The 16,343-nt window shown below is 44.3% G+C and overlaps 1 protein-coding gene across 2 annotated transcripts in view; it reads left to right on the forward strand.

Moving 5' to 3' along the window:
* LOC129695567 (tetratricopeptide repeat protein 39B) overlaps positions 1-16,343 on the forward strand; it is a 123,605-nt gene that overhangs the window by 72,372 nt on the left and 34,890 nt on the right. For both annotated transcript variants that reach the window (XM_055632646.1, XM_055632645.1), the window contains 5 exons: positions 1,328-1,395; positions 7,096-7,160; positions 9,024-9,126; positions 9,243-9,308; positions 15,982-16,090. In XM_055632646.1, the coding sequence (XP_055488621.1) occupies positions 1,328-1,395; positions 7,096-7,160; positions 9,024-9,126; positions 9,243-9,308; positions 15,982-16,090 (411 nt within the window). The remainder of the gene's footprint in view (positions 1-1,327; positions 1,396-7,095; positions 7,161-9,023; positions 9,127-9,242; positions 9,309-15,981; positions 16,091-16,343) is intronic.

Here is a 16,343-nt window from a genome sequence, read left to right on the forward strand (position 1 = left end):
ACTTCACAAAACACTGGAATGTTATGTGCAGTTTTGATCATTGCACTTTATAGAGGATGTGAGTAAGCAAAAACATAGAACAGGATGTCACAGCGACATGCCTTTTAACCCACAATATCTGTGCCAAACTTGATAACAAGTGAAACTAATCTACTCTGTCTGCATGTGATTCATATCTCTCCATTGCCTGCCTATCTGAAAGCCTAATCACTACTATCATATCAGTTTCTACCACCACCCAGGCACCCACCGCTGGCCTTGTAAAAACAAACACTTGCCCCGCACATTCTCCTTATTATAGAGGGAATTCTGTCATCAGCTGTGGAGGTCTTCCTTGGCCTGGCAATCCCTTTGCGATTAGTAAGCTCACCAGTGCTCTCTTTCTTCTTAATGGTGTTCCAAACAGTTAATTTTGGTATGCTTAAGCATTGGCTGATGTCTCTGACAGTGTTATTCTCAAGAACGGTACATAAAGCAAAGGGGAAGAAACAGTGCAAATATAGTTCTCATCATTGTAGCACGTCAGTTCTTTAGACCAAGTCCAACGTCCTCAATGGGGTAGTGGTGCACAGTAGTTTATGGAAGGACCGTTCAAAAGCCTAACAAATGAGGGGAAGAACATAGAAACATAGAAAATAGGTGCAGGAGTAGGCCATTCGGATCTTTGAGCCTGCACCGCTATTCGATATGATCATGGCTGATCATCCGACTCGGTATCCCATCCCTGCCTTCTCTCCATACCCCCTGATCCCTTTAGACACAAGAGCCACATCTAACTCCCTCTTAAATATTGTTGTTCTTGAGTCCTTTCATGCTTCTGTACCTTATGCCAGATGGGAGCAAGGAGAAGAAGGAATGACTGGGATAGGACAAGTATTTGATCATGATGGCTGCTTTCCAAAGCAGAGTGAAGTGTAGATGGCGTCAATGGGATGGAGTCTGGTCTGTGTGATGGACTGGGCTCCCTCTACATCTCTGCAATATATTGTGGTCTTGGGCAGGGATGTTCCCAAACCAACCTGTGATGCAACACAACAGTACGCTTCCTAAAGTGCATCTGTAGAAGAAACACGACTTAGGATAGTTAATAAAATTAACAAATATACATCATAAGCAGGGCAGTATGTGTACTGCGTTTAGTATCAAAACCATCTTATGTTACAGATTGATGTAAAAATGCCCCCTAATGATTTTAGACATTAGAATGTGAGCATTAGGGCAAACGTTCCTTGTCCAATCCCTTTCATCTTGTTTTTGCATGTTCTTAAACATATCTTAAACTGCTACCTTAATTGCTAACATTTATAATTATATTGGTGTCCATCAGAGGAGATGCATGCAGAGATGTGCTACGCTGAATGTCTACTTCAGAAGGCAGCTCTGACATTGGTGCAGGTAAGAGACCTGTGCTCAAACTTGACTGTCTTTACAAAAGCAAGCAGTTAACACTGTCCTACATGACAATGTATCTCTACATGATATATTTCATTATAACCAACCTATGATTGACTGAGAAAATAATGAATTGTTTGCAACCTTATGTACAATCATTCCACCTTCTTAAAACAATGAAGTAATGTTCCACAGACATTCAAGACTGATCAGTTATTCATGCAGAAGATAGACCCAAAACGCAGGGGTAACTCAGCAGGACAAGCAGCATTTCTGGAGAGAAGGAATGGATGATGTTTCGGGTCGAGACCCTTAATGCAAATGGCCAATCATGAGCATCAATTATATGTACAATCAGTCCATTCAGTTACAACAGACCCCAATGTCTAAATGTGTGTCTTCCTATTTCATTGAGCCAAGTCACCTATTAACTAGATGATTTATTTGGTGCGGATCAGAAGAAAAGCCCCATTTTTATATTTACGGCAAATGTGATCTAGTTATGATTAACTTGACAATATAACCATCAAAATTATTTTAAACCTATAAACTATTCAAGTGCATTTTATGGCAAATGTTAAATCTTTCTGCTTTTATTAGTGAAATTGTAAATCTTCCTGTTTTTATTACAGGGTCCAGAGACTAGTTGACAAAACCTGTGGCACCATTTTTCATATTTCAGCAGAGCCTTATCAGTTGCCACAAATGACTGACAAAAATGGGTGAACTTGGGGCAGAGAGGGATTAAAAAGAAATTATTCTTGGGATGTAACCAATGCTGGCAGTTAGAGGCCACTCCTGATATCCCTGTTGCATTACCGTCTACCTGTACGTGGGGCTGCATTCATATGTAGCCCAGTGAGAACAGGGGTAAAGATTATCTGAATGACATTACAAACAAGCCAATAACTCAATGTTAGGCCCATGGGACATTAAAGCATAGTGAAACATTTGTACATTTTTTAGCTTATATGAGTATGTTTTAATTTCTGATAAATATTTTTAAGTTTTACCATTATGCCTTTGGGATGGGCACCTGGGCAAAACTTAATGGAAGAGCTGCAATGTTCTTCACTATGTTAGTGCTTCTTCCCATAGGATGTCGAGGCTAAAGCTAGGCTGAGCAAGTTTTACAAAAAATAATTTCTTCATTCAGTAACCTTACACATTTCTTTTCATATTTCAGCAGAGCCTTATCAGTTTCAACAATATTGCAAAATATTGTAACTTCTACTGTACTCTTTCATAGAGTCAAACGGCTTGGAAACAGGGCCTTCGGCATATCGTGCCCACAGTGACCAACATGTTCCATCTACACTAGTCCCACTTGTCAGCGTTTGGCCCTCTAAACCTGTCCTATCCATGTACCTGTCAAATTGCTTCTTAAATGTTGCAATAGTCCCTGCTTCAACTACCTCCTCCGGCATCTCAATCCATACACCCACCACCCTTTGTGTGTAAAAGTTACCCCTCAGATTAAATCTTTTCACCTTACACCCATGTCCTCTGGTTCTCAATTCACCTACCCCATCCATTCTCCTGATTTCATACACCTCTGTAGGATCACCCCTCATCCTCCTGCACTCCAAGGAATAGAGTTCCAGCCTGCTCAACCTTTCCTTCCATCACAACTCCTGACAGCGTATTCTGGGTCCCCATCCCTGTCTATGCAATAAACACTTGCCCCTTCATTACATTTTCCTCCTCTCACTTTGTAGCTATGCCCTCCAGTATTGGACATTTCTACCCTGGGGGGAAAAGAGTTCTGACTGTCTACCAAATTTATGCCTCTCATTATTTTATGTACTCCTATCAAGTCGCCACTCAACCTTAGATATTCTAGAGAAATGTCTACCTGTAAGTCGCACACGGTGGCACAGTGGTAGAGTTGCTGCCTTGCAGCGAATGCAGCGCCAGAGACCCGGGCTCAATCCCGACTATGGGTGCTGTCTGTACGGAGTTTGTACGTTCTCCCCGTGACCTGCGTGAGTTTTCTCTAAGACCTTTGGTTTCATCCCACACTCCAAAGACGTACAGGTTTGTAGGTTAATTGGCTTGGTAAATGTAAAAATTGTCCATAGTGGGTGTAGGATCGTGTTAATGTGTGGGGATCGCTGGTCAGAACGGACCCAGTGGGCTGAAGAGCCTGTTTCCGCGCTGTATCTCTAAACTAAAACAATCCAAGTCTATCCAACCTCTCCCTGCAGCTGAAACTCTAATCCAGGCAGCATTCTGGTAAACCTCCTCTGCAATTTCTCCAAAACCTCCACGTCTTTCCTGTAATGGGGTGACCAGAACTGCATACAATACTCCAAATGTGGCCAAACAAAAGTCCTGTAGACGCTTCTATTCAGTGCCCCAACCTTCTTTACCATCCTATCTACTCGCTTCATATTTCTTATAAGCCCCGTCAAATGCCACTTTCTTGAACCTGACGCATACTTTTTTTTTCTTCCTGACCAAATTTACAACTTCCTTGGTCATCCACAATTCCCTTATCTTTCCTCCCTTCTGGAACATACTGATTCTGCACTTTGCTCAGTTGGCCTTTAAGCAACTCCCACATGTTATATGTGGACATACCCAATATCAAGTGCTCCCAATCAACCCTCTTTAGCACCTGCCTAAAAGCATGGTGCACATACACCACCACCATCATCGAGAGTCACTGCTCAGCTAACCTTGAGTTCCTCTTGGTTAGATGCAGACCGTTCTATCTGCCCAGAGAGTTTACCTCCACTGTTGTGACTGCAGCCTATATTCCTCCTGATGCTAATGCTAAGCTTGCAATGAATGAACTGCATACTGCCATTAGCAAAGAACAGACTCACAACCCCGAGGCAGCCTTGATTGTTGCGGGTGACTTAAATCACTCCAACCTGAAGACTGTACTCCCCAAATTCCACCAACATGTATCCTTCCCCACTAGAGAAGACAAGACACTGGACAAAGTCTACACTAACATAGCTGAAGCTTACAAAGCCGTCCCCCTCCCCCACCTTGGACAGTCTGATCACCTCTTATTGTTCCTGCTCCCTAAGTACTCCCCACTCATCAGACGTGTTAAACCCACTGTGAGGACAGTTAAAGTCTGGTCAGAGGAGGCGGACTCCACACTTCAGCAGTGTTTTGGAAACACTGACTGGAAGGCGTTTGCAGCCCAGGCCACCCTTGACTCTCACACGGACACTGACTCTTATACATCCTCTGTTTTGGACTTTATAAACTCCACCATCAATAGTGTCACCTCCCTCAAACAGGTGACCATATTCCCGAATCAGAAGCCATGGATGAACAGCGAGGTCAGGCTACTGCTGAAAGCACCGGACACCGCTTTCAGGTCAGGTGATGCTCGAGACTACAGTTCATCCAGGGCTAACCTGAAGAGGGGCATCAAGAAGGCCAAGCACTGCCATAAGCTCAGGATTGAGGAGCACTTCAATAACAACTCTGACCCTCGACGCATGTGGCAAGGCATCCAGGCCATCACGGACTACAGACCCTCCAACACCACCCCCACATCCAGCGACGCCTCCTTCCTTGAGGAGCTTAATCACTTCTATGGCCGCTTCGACAGGGACAATCTAGAGACAGCCATCAAGGCTGTGCTACCTGCTGATCACCAACCCCTCACACTCACCCCCTACGACGTGTACGTGGCACTGAGCAGGATTAATGCACGTAAAGCTGCTGGCCCTGACGGCATCCCCGGGCGCGTCCTCGAGGCCTGTGCTGCGCAGCTGACAGACGTCTGGACTGACATCTTCAACCTGTCACTTGCCCAAGCAGTTGTCTCCACGTGCCTTAAAACCACCTCCATCGTGCCGGTGCCAAAACACTCCACTGCGGCAAGCCTTAACGACTTCCGCCCAGTTGCACTTACCCCCATCATCACCAAGTGCTTCGAGAGGCTGGTCCTGGCACACCTCAAAATGCTGCCTACCCCCCACACTGGATCCCTATCAGTTCGCCTACCGCAAGAACAGGAGTACGGAGGATGCCATCTCAACGGCACTTCACTCCACCCTCTCCCACCTCGACAACAGAGACACCTACGTAAGAATGCTGTTCATCGATTACAGCTCAGCATTCAACACCATTATACCCTCAAAACTGATCACCAAACTCTGTAACCTGGGCATCGACCCCTCCCTCTGCAACTGGATACTGGACTTTCTAACCAACAGACCCCAGTCTGTTAGGTTAGACAAACACACCTCTTCAACCCTCACCCTGAACACCGGCGTTCCACAGGGCTGTGTGCTGAGCCGCTTCATCTACTCCCTCTTCATCTACGACTGCACACCTGTACATGGTACTAACACCATCATCAAGTATGCAGATGATACAACGGTGATTGGCCTCATCAACAACACCGAAGAGTCGGCCTATAGGGAGGAGGTCCAGCACTTAGCAGCATGGTGCGCTGACAACAACCTGGCCCTTAACTCCAAGGAGACCAAGGACCTAATTGTAGACTTCAGGAAGTCTAGGGGCGGCACGCACACCCCCATCCATATTAACGGGACGGAGGTGGAACGTGTCTCCAGCTTCAGGCTCCTGGGGGTCAACATCTCCGATGACCTCTCTTGGACCCACAATACCTCAACTCTGGTCAAGAAGGCTCACCAGCGTCTCTTCTTCCTGAGGAGACTAAAGAAGGTCCATCTGTCTCCTCAGATTCTGGTGAACTTCTACCGCTGCACCATCGAGAGCATCCTTACCAACTGTATCACAGTATGGTATGGCAACTGCTCTGTCTCCGACCGGAAAGCACTGCAGAGGGTGGTGAAAATTGCCCAACGCATCACCGGTTCCTCACTCCCCTCCATTCAGTCTGTCCAAAGCAAGCGATGCCTGCGAAGGGTGCGCAGCAACGTCAAGGACTGCTCTCACTCCAGCCACAGCCTTTTTACCCTCCTCCGGTCTCTCCATTGCCGGACCAGCAGGTCCAGGAACAGCTTCTTCCCTGCGGCTGTTACACTACTTAACTCTGCACCTCGCTAATTGCTAGTCACCCCCTCCCCCTGGACACTCCGTCCCCCAGAAAAATTGCACTACTACGACTGTATGTACATATATATATATGTACTGTACACTGCACAATGACAATAAAGATTGAATCTGAATCTGACATTGTAATCTGTCTTGTCCCAATTAAGTACTTTCCCCTAACAACCAGACCTATCCCTATTCAAAATAACCATAAAACGTATCTCAAAATTGTTCTTCCACTGCAACACGAGTCTCTTGGCAAGGCTCGTTTCCTAATACAAGGTCCATTATGGTCCCTCCTCCAATCTGACTACCCACATACTGTTTTAGCAAACCTTCTTGGATACACCTAATAAAATTCTGTCCCATCTAATCCTCTTGCCCTACTTAAGTCCCAGTCAACATTGGGGAAGTTAAAGTCACTCACAACAACAACCCTGTGGTTCATCCTTCCATAATATGTCTACATATCTGACACTATCTCCCACTGGCTATTGAGTGGCCTATTAAATAATCCCATTAGAGTAATTGCTGATGTCTTATTTTTTAACTCAATCCATAATACTCAGTAGACATATCCTCCAGTATGTCCTCTCTGAGTACTGCCATTACATTCTCCCTGATTGGTAAAGTAATTCCTCCGATTTTATACCCCTTCTCTATATCAAGGATCAGACAGTCTCTCTCTAATCCAGTGATTCCTTCTAGGATGAAAATATGATTAACTTTATTAAAGGAGGTATCAAAATCCGAACAAGTTACAACATTTACAGGTAAAGGACGTCTGTGTTCTCTAACTCTTAATTAGAAGTCTTGTGTTTATTCCTGATGGCGTTCACCTCTGTGCAAAGCTAAACCAAACCTTCTGGAGGCTACCCAGTACTGCAGATTCCCAGTGATCTTGCATTGGGAAACTCTCCTTGCAGGATGTTCACAGCACATATTGGTGTTTTAGTTGCATATCGTCTGAAGCACTAGATGTTTAGTTGTACATTCCTGGTTTCAGAAGGCAATATCAGGAAGTTACCTGTCTGAAGGTGACTGGCAGGCCATACCTGGAGGGAACCTGATGGAAGTATTGGCATCACTGGTGACATGACACAGGAAGGGCTCTCTAACTCTTCCCTCTCCAGCTGCTGACTGCTCTCCCTACTGCACTCACTCACTTACCAGCTCACTATATGTGGACTATTTCCTTGCACCTGAAGTGAACCCAAATCCTGGCAACTCTCCAGACTTCATCTCTGCTCCCAACAGCCATAACACATAAGGCCTACAACATTCCTGCAGAGAAACCTTGCAGGAGCTGTAGCTGCTTACCTATTGATGCCTGGTATCAGCATGCCGTAACTGATGAGAGGACAGCATGTATGAAGCCTTCTGAGGAAGTAGTGGCATTGGTGTGCTTTCTTGGCCATAGCTTCAATGTGGCTAGTCCTGGGGGAGCGAGAAGAGACCCGCAAGTAACCACCGACAGGTGCACCGATGAGGGAGAGGTGGACCGATGAAAGTGTAGGGGGGCCCAGAATGAGGAGAATTGTGTTCAGTTCTGGGCACTATATTATAGGAAAGGATGTTGCCAGGGCTAAAGGGTCTGAGCTATAGGAAGAGGTTGAGTACGCTGGGACTGTTCATTGGAGCGCAGGAGGATGAGGGGTGATCTTATAGAGGTGTATGAAATCATGAGAGGAATTGATTGGGTAGATGCACAGTGTCTCTTGCCCAGAGTAGGTGAATCGAGGACCAGAGGACATAGTTTTAAGGTGAAGGGGAAAAGATTTAATAGGAATCTGATGGGTATATTATTCACACAAAGTGTGGTGGGTGTATGGAATAAGCTGCCAATGAGGTAGTTGAGGCATGGACTATCCCAACATTTAAGAAACAGTTAGACAGGTACATGGATAGGACAGGTTTTGAGGGATATGGACCAAACGCAGGCAGGTGGGACTCATGTAGCTGGGACATGTAGGCCGGAGTGGGCAGGTTGAGCTGAAGGGCCTGTTTCCACTCTATATCACTATGATTCTATGCCCGCTGAGAGTTCCCCAGCGGGGTGCACGGCCGAGAACGATGGAGCACCTGGCAAGGGGCCGCTGAGAACGATGGAGGGACCCGACGGGCGCTATCGAGACCAAAGGGGGACCCGCCAAGGGGCTTTCGAGCATGAAGGGAGACCGGACGAGGGCCGCCAGCTGCCTTATGCAGTGGCAGGCAGTAGATAGGACTGTTCGGTTATATGCGAAACAAAGCATTTCTCGTTACCTAGGTACATGTGACAATAAAGTATCATTGAACCATTGCCTAATGACATTGTGATCTGCCTTTCCCCAATTAACTACCATCCCCCAACAACAATTAGATGTGTCCCTATTCAAAACAATCTTAAAATTTATGGAGTTGAATCATTAAAAAACGTCTTCACAAAGTAAGTATTTCTTTGATGGTTTCAATTTTTAATGACAGTTAAAATTGAGCTGGGATGTATCTAACCAGTCAGGGATATTGACTGCATGTAATTTGAGATGTTTAATTTATGAGGAGGGATATTGGAATTGCTGGTTTGGATTCAGGGTCATGGTTAAAGATTATTTATTTTTGGTTTAACTTGTTTACCATTTAATTTGATTGTTAAGGGAATGCCAACAGATTGTACAGATGACACAGGATCGAGTTAAAACTGATGTCTACTGCCAGTTTGAAGGTGGTGTCAAGTTAGGGATTGGAGCGTTTAACCTGGTATGCTATACGCCTTACAGTGGAGTTGCCACTTTATATTGCAGAAAAACTTTTTGCTGCATAAATTTATCACTTGACTATGATGGTGAAGGAAAATATTTTCTCCCCCCAACCAGATGCTATCTTTGCTACCTTTGAGAATTCTTCGACTGCTTGAATTTATTGGATTTTCAGGTAATCGGGTAGGTGTGCATAAATGTACTTGTTACCAATGTAAATATTTGTATTCTGATTTGTCTTAAGATTCACCATTAACCTCGTCACTGTAAACAGTCATAGAGAGATACAGCGGAGAAACAGACCCTGTGATCCGCCATGTTCTTGCTGACCGTCAAACAAACATATCGTCAAACACAAATCCAATTTTAATTCCATTTTGGTTTTCTACATATTCTCATAAACTCCCTTCGCATTCTGCCATGCACAAAAATATAGAAAAACTATGAATTTATCACTTGACCTTTAACATCAGTCCGCATACCTTTCAGATGTGGGAAGAAACATGGGTCCCCAGAATAAACAATGCAGTGTCACAGAGAAATGTGTAAAATCCGCACAAACAGCGCCCTTGGGCGGGATTGAACCTGGGTCTCTGGCGCTATGAGGCTATGACTCTCCTAACTGTACCATAGAGCCCGTGGTTTGAGTCGTCAGCTTTTCAGTAGTATTTGGACATCCACATCCACTGACAAATTGCAGTAATGCTAGAATTTCGAGTTATGGAGTCACACAGCACGGTAATAGGAAATTCAGGCAACTCGTCTATTCTCACTTAATCTATTCCCAATTGCCTACATTTGGCCTATATCTCACTGAACCTTTCCTACCCATGTTCCTGACCAAATGTATTTTAAATTTTGTTGTTGTATCTGCCTCAACTACTTCCTCTAACAGCTTGTTCCATGTACCCACCACACTCTGTATGGAAAATGTTGCTCCTCGGGTTCCTATTAAATCTTTCCCCTATCACTTTAACCCGATGCCATCCTGTTGATTCCCATTTTCTGGGAAAAACACATTGTGCATTCAACCTATCCAATTATCCCAGTAATTTTACAACCTTGATAAGATCACCCATTAGTCTCCTGTGCTCTAAGAACTAAAGTCCCAAATTACCCAAACTCCCTGTATAATTCAGCAATTGTGTTTTCCTTACCCTTGCCTGCCTTGCCCTTCAATCTGTGTATGAAGAAACTGCAGATGCTGGTTTAAACCAAAGATAGGCACAAAATGCTGGAGTAACTCAGCAGAACAGGCAGCATCTCTGGAGAGAAGGAATGGGGGGACGTTGCCTTTCACTCTAACAGGAACATGCATACCTTGAAATCTCAATGTTGCACTTTTAAAAGCATCCCGAATTCTGGATGTCACTCTGCCCGTAAGCAACTTACTGCAATCAACTTTTGTAATGTCCTGTCCAATACCATTAAAGTTGACCTTGCCTCATTTTAGAACTAAAAGACCAGCCTTGTCTTTATCAATAGATATTTTACAGCTAACACAACTGTGGTCGCTGGTCCCAAAAGCTCGTCCACTGACACTTCAGTCACTTGCCCTACCCTGTTCTCAAAGAGTAGGTCAATGTTTGTTCTCTTCCTTATAGGTCCCTTTACATAATGCCTGTGGAGACTTTTCCAAACACGCTTGACAAATTCCACCCCATCTAAGTCCTTGGCATCATGCAGTTCCAGTTTATATTTGGAAGTTAAGATCCTCTCCAATGACAACCTTATTAATCTTGCAGCTGTCTATAATCTTCCGGCATATTTTTGCTCTAATTCTCATGGACTATTTGAGGGCCTGTAGAACAATACCGACAAGATCATCATCCACTTACTATTTCTCAGCTCCACCGATAGAGCCTCACGGGACAATCCTTGCTACGATTTTCTCCTGAAGCAATAAAGCAATTTTTCTGATTTTACCCCCAGTTATATCTAGCCAGTAGCACCTGTATCCTGGAACATTAAGCTGCCAGTCCTATCCCTCCCTTAGCTAGGTGTCCATAATGGCTCTAACATCCCAGTCACACATACATATCCATGCCTTGAGTTCATCCACCTTACTGGTCTAGCCAATTGCAGTGATATAAACTTAATTTAATGCAGTTTAAGTTCAATTTAATCCTATGCCTTTTCTTGCTCCCTGTCTTGCCCCTGCCTACGCTGTCTACTGAACTTGCTGTTGGTGACTTCAAATACTGACTTTCAGCCTGCCAGCTGCCTCACTACTGCACTAGATCACACACCCCCAGCCAATTTATTTTAAACCTTCTCATGTAGTACGAGCAAGCCTACCCTCCATTCTAGTTCAAGTGCACCCATCTCTCTATTATAAATAATCTCTGCCCCAGAAGAGATTTCAATGGTCTACATATCTGAATCCCTGCCCATCAATTCTTCAGCCATGTACTCAACTTTCCTATCTTCTCATTACTACTCACACCAGCACATTGCACTGGGAGTAATTCGGAGATCACTTCCCTTGAGATCCTGCTTTTAACCTTTTTAATAAAATGTAAAACAGTACAGCACAGGGACAGGTCCTTCTACCAACAATGTCTGTGCCTAAAATTATGCCAGCATTATCTAATGTTGGCATCATATGTGCTCGTGCTCCATATCTCTCCATTCCCTTCATATCCATATTCCTTTTTAAAAGCCTCTTAACTGTCACCATCATATCTGCCTCCACCAACACATTTCGCAGTGCGCTCCAGGCACCCACCACGAAAATACTTTGTCTCTCTTATCTTAAAACCTTTAGCTTTTGACATTTCCACCCTGGGAAAAAGGTTTTGACTGTTTACCCTACCTATGGCTCTCATCATCCTCTATGCATCTATCTGGTCTCACCTCATTTTCTGACGCTCCTGAGTAAATAATCCAAGTTTGACTAACTCCCTGTATCAACTCTGTGCGATCTTCATTTTTTCACAAGTCATAGGACTAGAATTAGGTAGTTCAGCCCATCGAGTCTACTCCACCATTCAATCATTGCTGATCAATCTTTCCCTCTCAACCCAATTCCCCTGCCTTCTCCCCATAACCTTGTGACACCCTTACTAATCAAGAACCTGTCAATCGCTGCTTTAAAAATACCCAAAGACTTGGCCTCCGCAGCCGAATGTGGCAATGAATTCGAGAGATTCAACACCTTCTGACTAAAGAAGTTCCTCCTCTCCTTTCTGCAGGTACGTCCTTTTATTTTGAGGCTATGCCCTCTGCTCCTAAACAGCCTTTCCACGTCCGCTTTATCCAGGCCTTTCATTATTCAGTAGATTTCAATGACGTACCCCGTCATCCTTCTAAGATTCGTATCATCTGCAAACTTGGCCACAAAGCCTTCAATTCACTCAACAAAAAAACGTGAACAGTAGCAGCTCCAACAACGACAGCCTTTCAACGTTCTCTTTATCCAGGCCTTTCATTATTCAGTAAATTTCAATGACGTGCCCCGTCATCCTTCTAAGATCCGTAGAGTTCGGGTAGAGTGCTGACATGGATAGAAAATTGGTTGGCAACAAAGAGTAGGAATTAACGTGTACCTTAATGGCAGGCAGTGACTAGTGGGGTACTGCAAGGCTCGGTGCTAGGACCGCAGCTATTTACAATATACATCAATGATTTAGATGAAGGGATTCAAAGTAACATTAACAAACTTGCAGATGACATAAAAACCCTGTCCCACGGTATGAGTTCATTCCAAGAGCTCTCCCGAGTTGTCAAAACACGGAGAATGAACGTAGCGGGTACGTCGGAGCTCGGGGACGTCTCTTAGCGCTAACGGCAAGTACTCCGGAAGACTCGCTAACGGCAGGTAAGCACAGGAAGATTTGTGAAGATTTTTCAACATGATGAAAAATGTCCACAAGAGCCCGAGTACCGACGAGTGGCCATTACCGTAAATCTCCGAATTCGAATCAGGGCAAACTCGGGAGAACTCTTGGAATGAACTCGTACCGTGGGACAGGGCTTTAAAGCTGGTTGGCAGTGTGAACTGTGAGGAGGATGCTATGAGAATGCAGGGTGATTTGGACAGGTTGGGTGAGTGGGCAGATGTATGGAAACTGCAGTTTAATGTGGATAAATGTGAGGTTATCCACTTTGATAGCAAAAGCAGGAAGGCAGATTATTATCTAAATGGTGTCAAGTTGGGAAAAGGGGAAGTGCAATGGGATCTGAGGGACCTTGTCCATCAGTCAATGAAAGTAAGCATGCAGGTACAGCAGGCTGTGAAGAAAGCGAATGGCATGTTGTCCTTCTTAACAATAGGAGTTGAATATAGGGGCAAAGAGGTCCTTCTGCAGTTGTACAGGGCCCTAGTGAGATCACACCTGGAGTATTGTTTGCAATTTTGGTCCCCTATTTTGAGGAAGGACATTCTTGCTATTGAGGGAGTGCAGCGTAGGTTTACAAGGTTAATTCCCGTGATGGCGGGAGTATGCTGAGAGTATGGAGTGGCTGGGCTTGTATACTGTGAAGTTTAGAAGGATGAGAGGGAATCTTATTGAAACATATACGATTATTACGGGTTTGGACAGGCTGGAAGCAGTAAACATGTTCGCAATGTTTGGGGAATCCAGAACCAGGGACCACACACACAGTTTAAGAATAAGAGGTCGGCCATTTAGAACGGAGATGAGGAAACACTTTTTTCCCATAGAGAATTGTGAGTGTGGAATTCTCTGCCTCAGAGGGCGGTGGAGGCCGGTTCTCTGGATACTTTCAAGAGAGGGCTAGATAGGGCTCTTAAAGAATCAGGGGATATGGGGAGAAGGCAGTAACGGGGTACTGAGTGGGGATGATCAGCCATGATCACATTGAATGGCTGTGCTGGCTCGACGGGCCAAATGCCCTACTCCTGCACCTATTGTCTATTGACCCCTGCAGATCACCACTAGTCACTGGTAGCCAACCAGAAAAAGCCCCCTATTTCCACTCTTTGCCTTCTGGCATTCTGCCAACCGTTTACCATGCTAGTATCTTCAATCTAGCACTGTGGGTTCTCATCTTCTTCAGCAGCCTCTCGTGCGGCACCTTATCAAAGGCCGTCTGAAAATCCAGATATCTCATACCTTTTCTTTGTTATTTGTGCCAATGCACACAACGACCTCCCCCTTGAGACTGTTCTGCAGCTGCTCTGAGGCATCCTGCACCAGGGAGGCCACACTACAATCCTCGAGTCTCTTTTTATCCTCCTAACCAATGAGTCTTCTATCCCACTCAAACCCTGTCTGTATTTGCCCTGCTCCACTGTTCCTCGGAGCCAGAGCTGGTGCCACAGATCTAATTGCTGCTCTCTGAACAATCGTCCACCTCCACACCCCCGTTAACTCATTCCCTCACGCACCTCCCACAGGTGTTGTTCTCGGGGATACTGGAAGTTTCCCTTAACTCCCACATCCTCAGGAGGAGCAAACCAGTAACCTAACTGCACTAAGACCAAGGAAGAGTCACAGAAAGGGAAACATTACCTTACTCTGTCACCACCATTACCAAAGCCTTTACACACCCTCAACACACTGTGCCTGTGCCATGCCGTACCAGACTTTCCCCTGGCATCCCTTGATCTTTTACTTAACAACCTTGTCTTCACCTGACTCAGTCTTTAAGGCTCACTTGGACCTGTCCACTAATCTCTTCATCCCACCCACTCTCCATTCCTCTCCCTCCATCAATGACCTCTCACTTCTCCACTTCGTTTTTCGAGCTTTAAAAAAGATAGAAATAAAAGAAGTAAGGAAAGTGAACAAGAATCGTGAAGGTGCAGGAAAGTGTTGGGGAAAGAAAGCCCCTTAGGAAAGAAGTTAGAGAAGGAAGTAAAGAAAGGAAATAAGACCTTAGAAAGAAAAGAAGAAAAAAAAGGAAAAACAATCGCTCTATTGTAACACAAGACCTCTCACTTCTCATCAATGATCTTTCCCCCCTCACCATTCCTCACTCATGCATTCTGTCTCCCAACACGCTCCCCATGATCACATCCCTGCATATTTATGGGAAATCCTTCAATAAAACACTATGCATTAAAGACCTTTCCTTACCACACGCAACACCATGCACAAAAGATAATGGATCCGAGGGGCTTGTGTAAGGCTCCTGTCTGTGCTTGATAAATCTGTGAATACTTTAAAAAGACATCAGAAAGTGTAAAATTGAAAAGTATTTTCTTAAACCTTTTAAATAAATAGAAACGTGTTTCTTAAATAAATTTCCAAACATAGCAAAATGAAGTGTCATAAAGAAGGAAGATGGCACATGCTCTGCCTGTTCCTTTATGCATGTAAAGCATAAATTAGGATGTTTTTATCATTCAGGAATGTGAAAGTGATAATAATGGGAGGATTTTGCAAAGATGTTGGATGATAGGTTGATTTGGGGACATTTCGGACTCTTTTAATTGGAGATCAGCAGATGTTTGAAGCTATTTGTAGTGAAATTTTACAATCAAATCATATCAAATTTATTTATAAAGCACATTTAAAAAAATCCACGTTGACCCCATGCTGTACAGACCAGAGCAGGTAGCTAAAATCACAAAAAGAAATAGACATACCCAGGAATGCTCACAGCACACAGGTACAAATAATCAGTTCAAAGACACTAAACAAAGATCAGCTGCATCAGGGGGATTCAAACGCTTGTGAATAAAAATAAGTTTTGAGCCTGGGCTTAGAGTCGATGGAGGGGGCAGATCTGATAGGGAGGAGGATGCTGCTCTACAGACTAGGGGCCACAACAGCAATGTGATGCTAAATAATTACCCATATGCTCTTTCTTGCTGTATGATTATCCATTGTGAGTTGGGATTAGGTTGTGTTCTTCGAAACTTTTGATGTGTCACTGTTTGCTGCAGGATCTGGGATTAACTATGCTGCGAGAAGGTGCTACTACTCATAGCTTGAGAGCAATATTGAGTGTCTTGACTCTCTTGATGTATCAAACTTACATCACCGTAGTCCTTGGTAAGATGGGTCATTTTATCATTCCTAATCTTTGTCTTGGGAATAGAATTAGAATTACACGTTGAGAGACCCTGCGGTGTTTAAATCAGTGCAGGTTTTGTTTTTTATACATGTCTTGGAGAAGATTGATTGTTTAAAGATGCTGCTCAGAGACATTGAAAGGACGGATTTTCTTTCAGTACGTTTATTCAGAATTATATTTACATGTCTAAGAGAGGATTTATATTGGTTATATAAAGTCACAGAGCATGGA

Source organism: Leucoraja erinacea, chromosome 3 (genome assembly GCF_028641065.1).
Source record: "Leucoraja erinacea ecotype New England chromosome 3, Leri_hhj_1, whole genome shotgun sequence".
In the NCBI taxonomy this organism is placed as follows: domain Eukaryota; kingdom Metazoa; phylum Chordata; class Chondrichthyes; order Rajiformes; family Rajidae; genus Leucoraja; species Leucoraja erinaceus.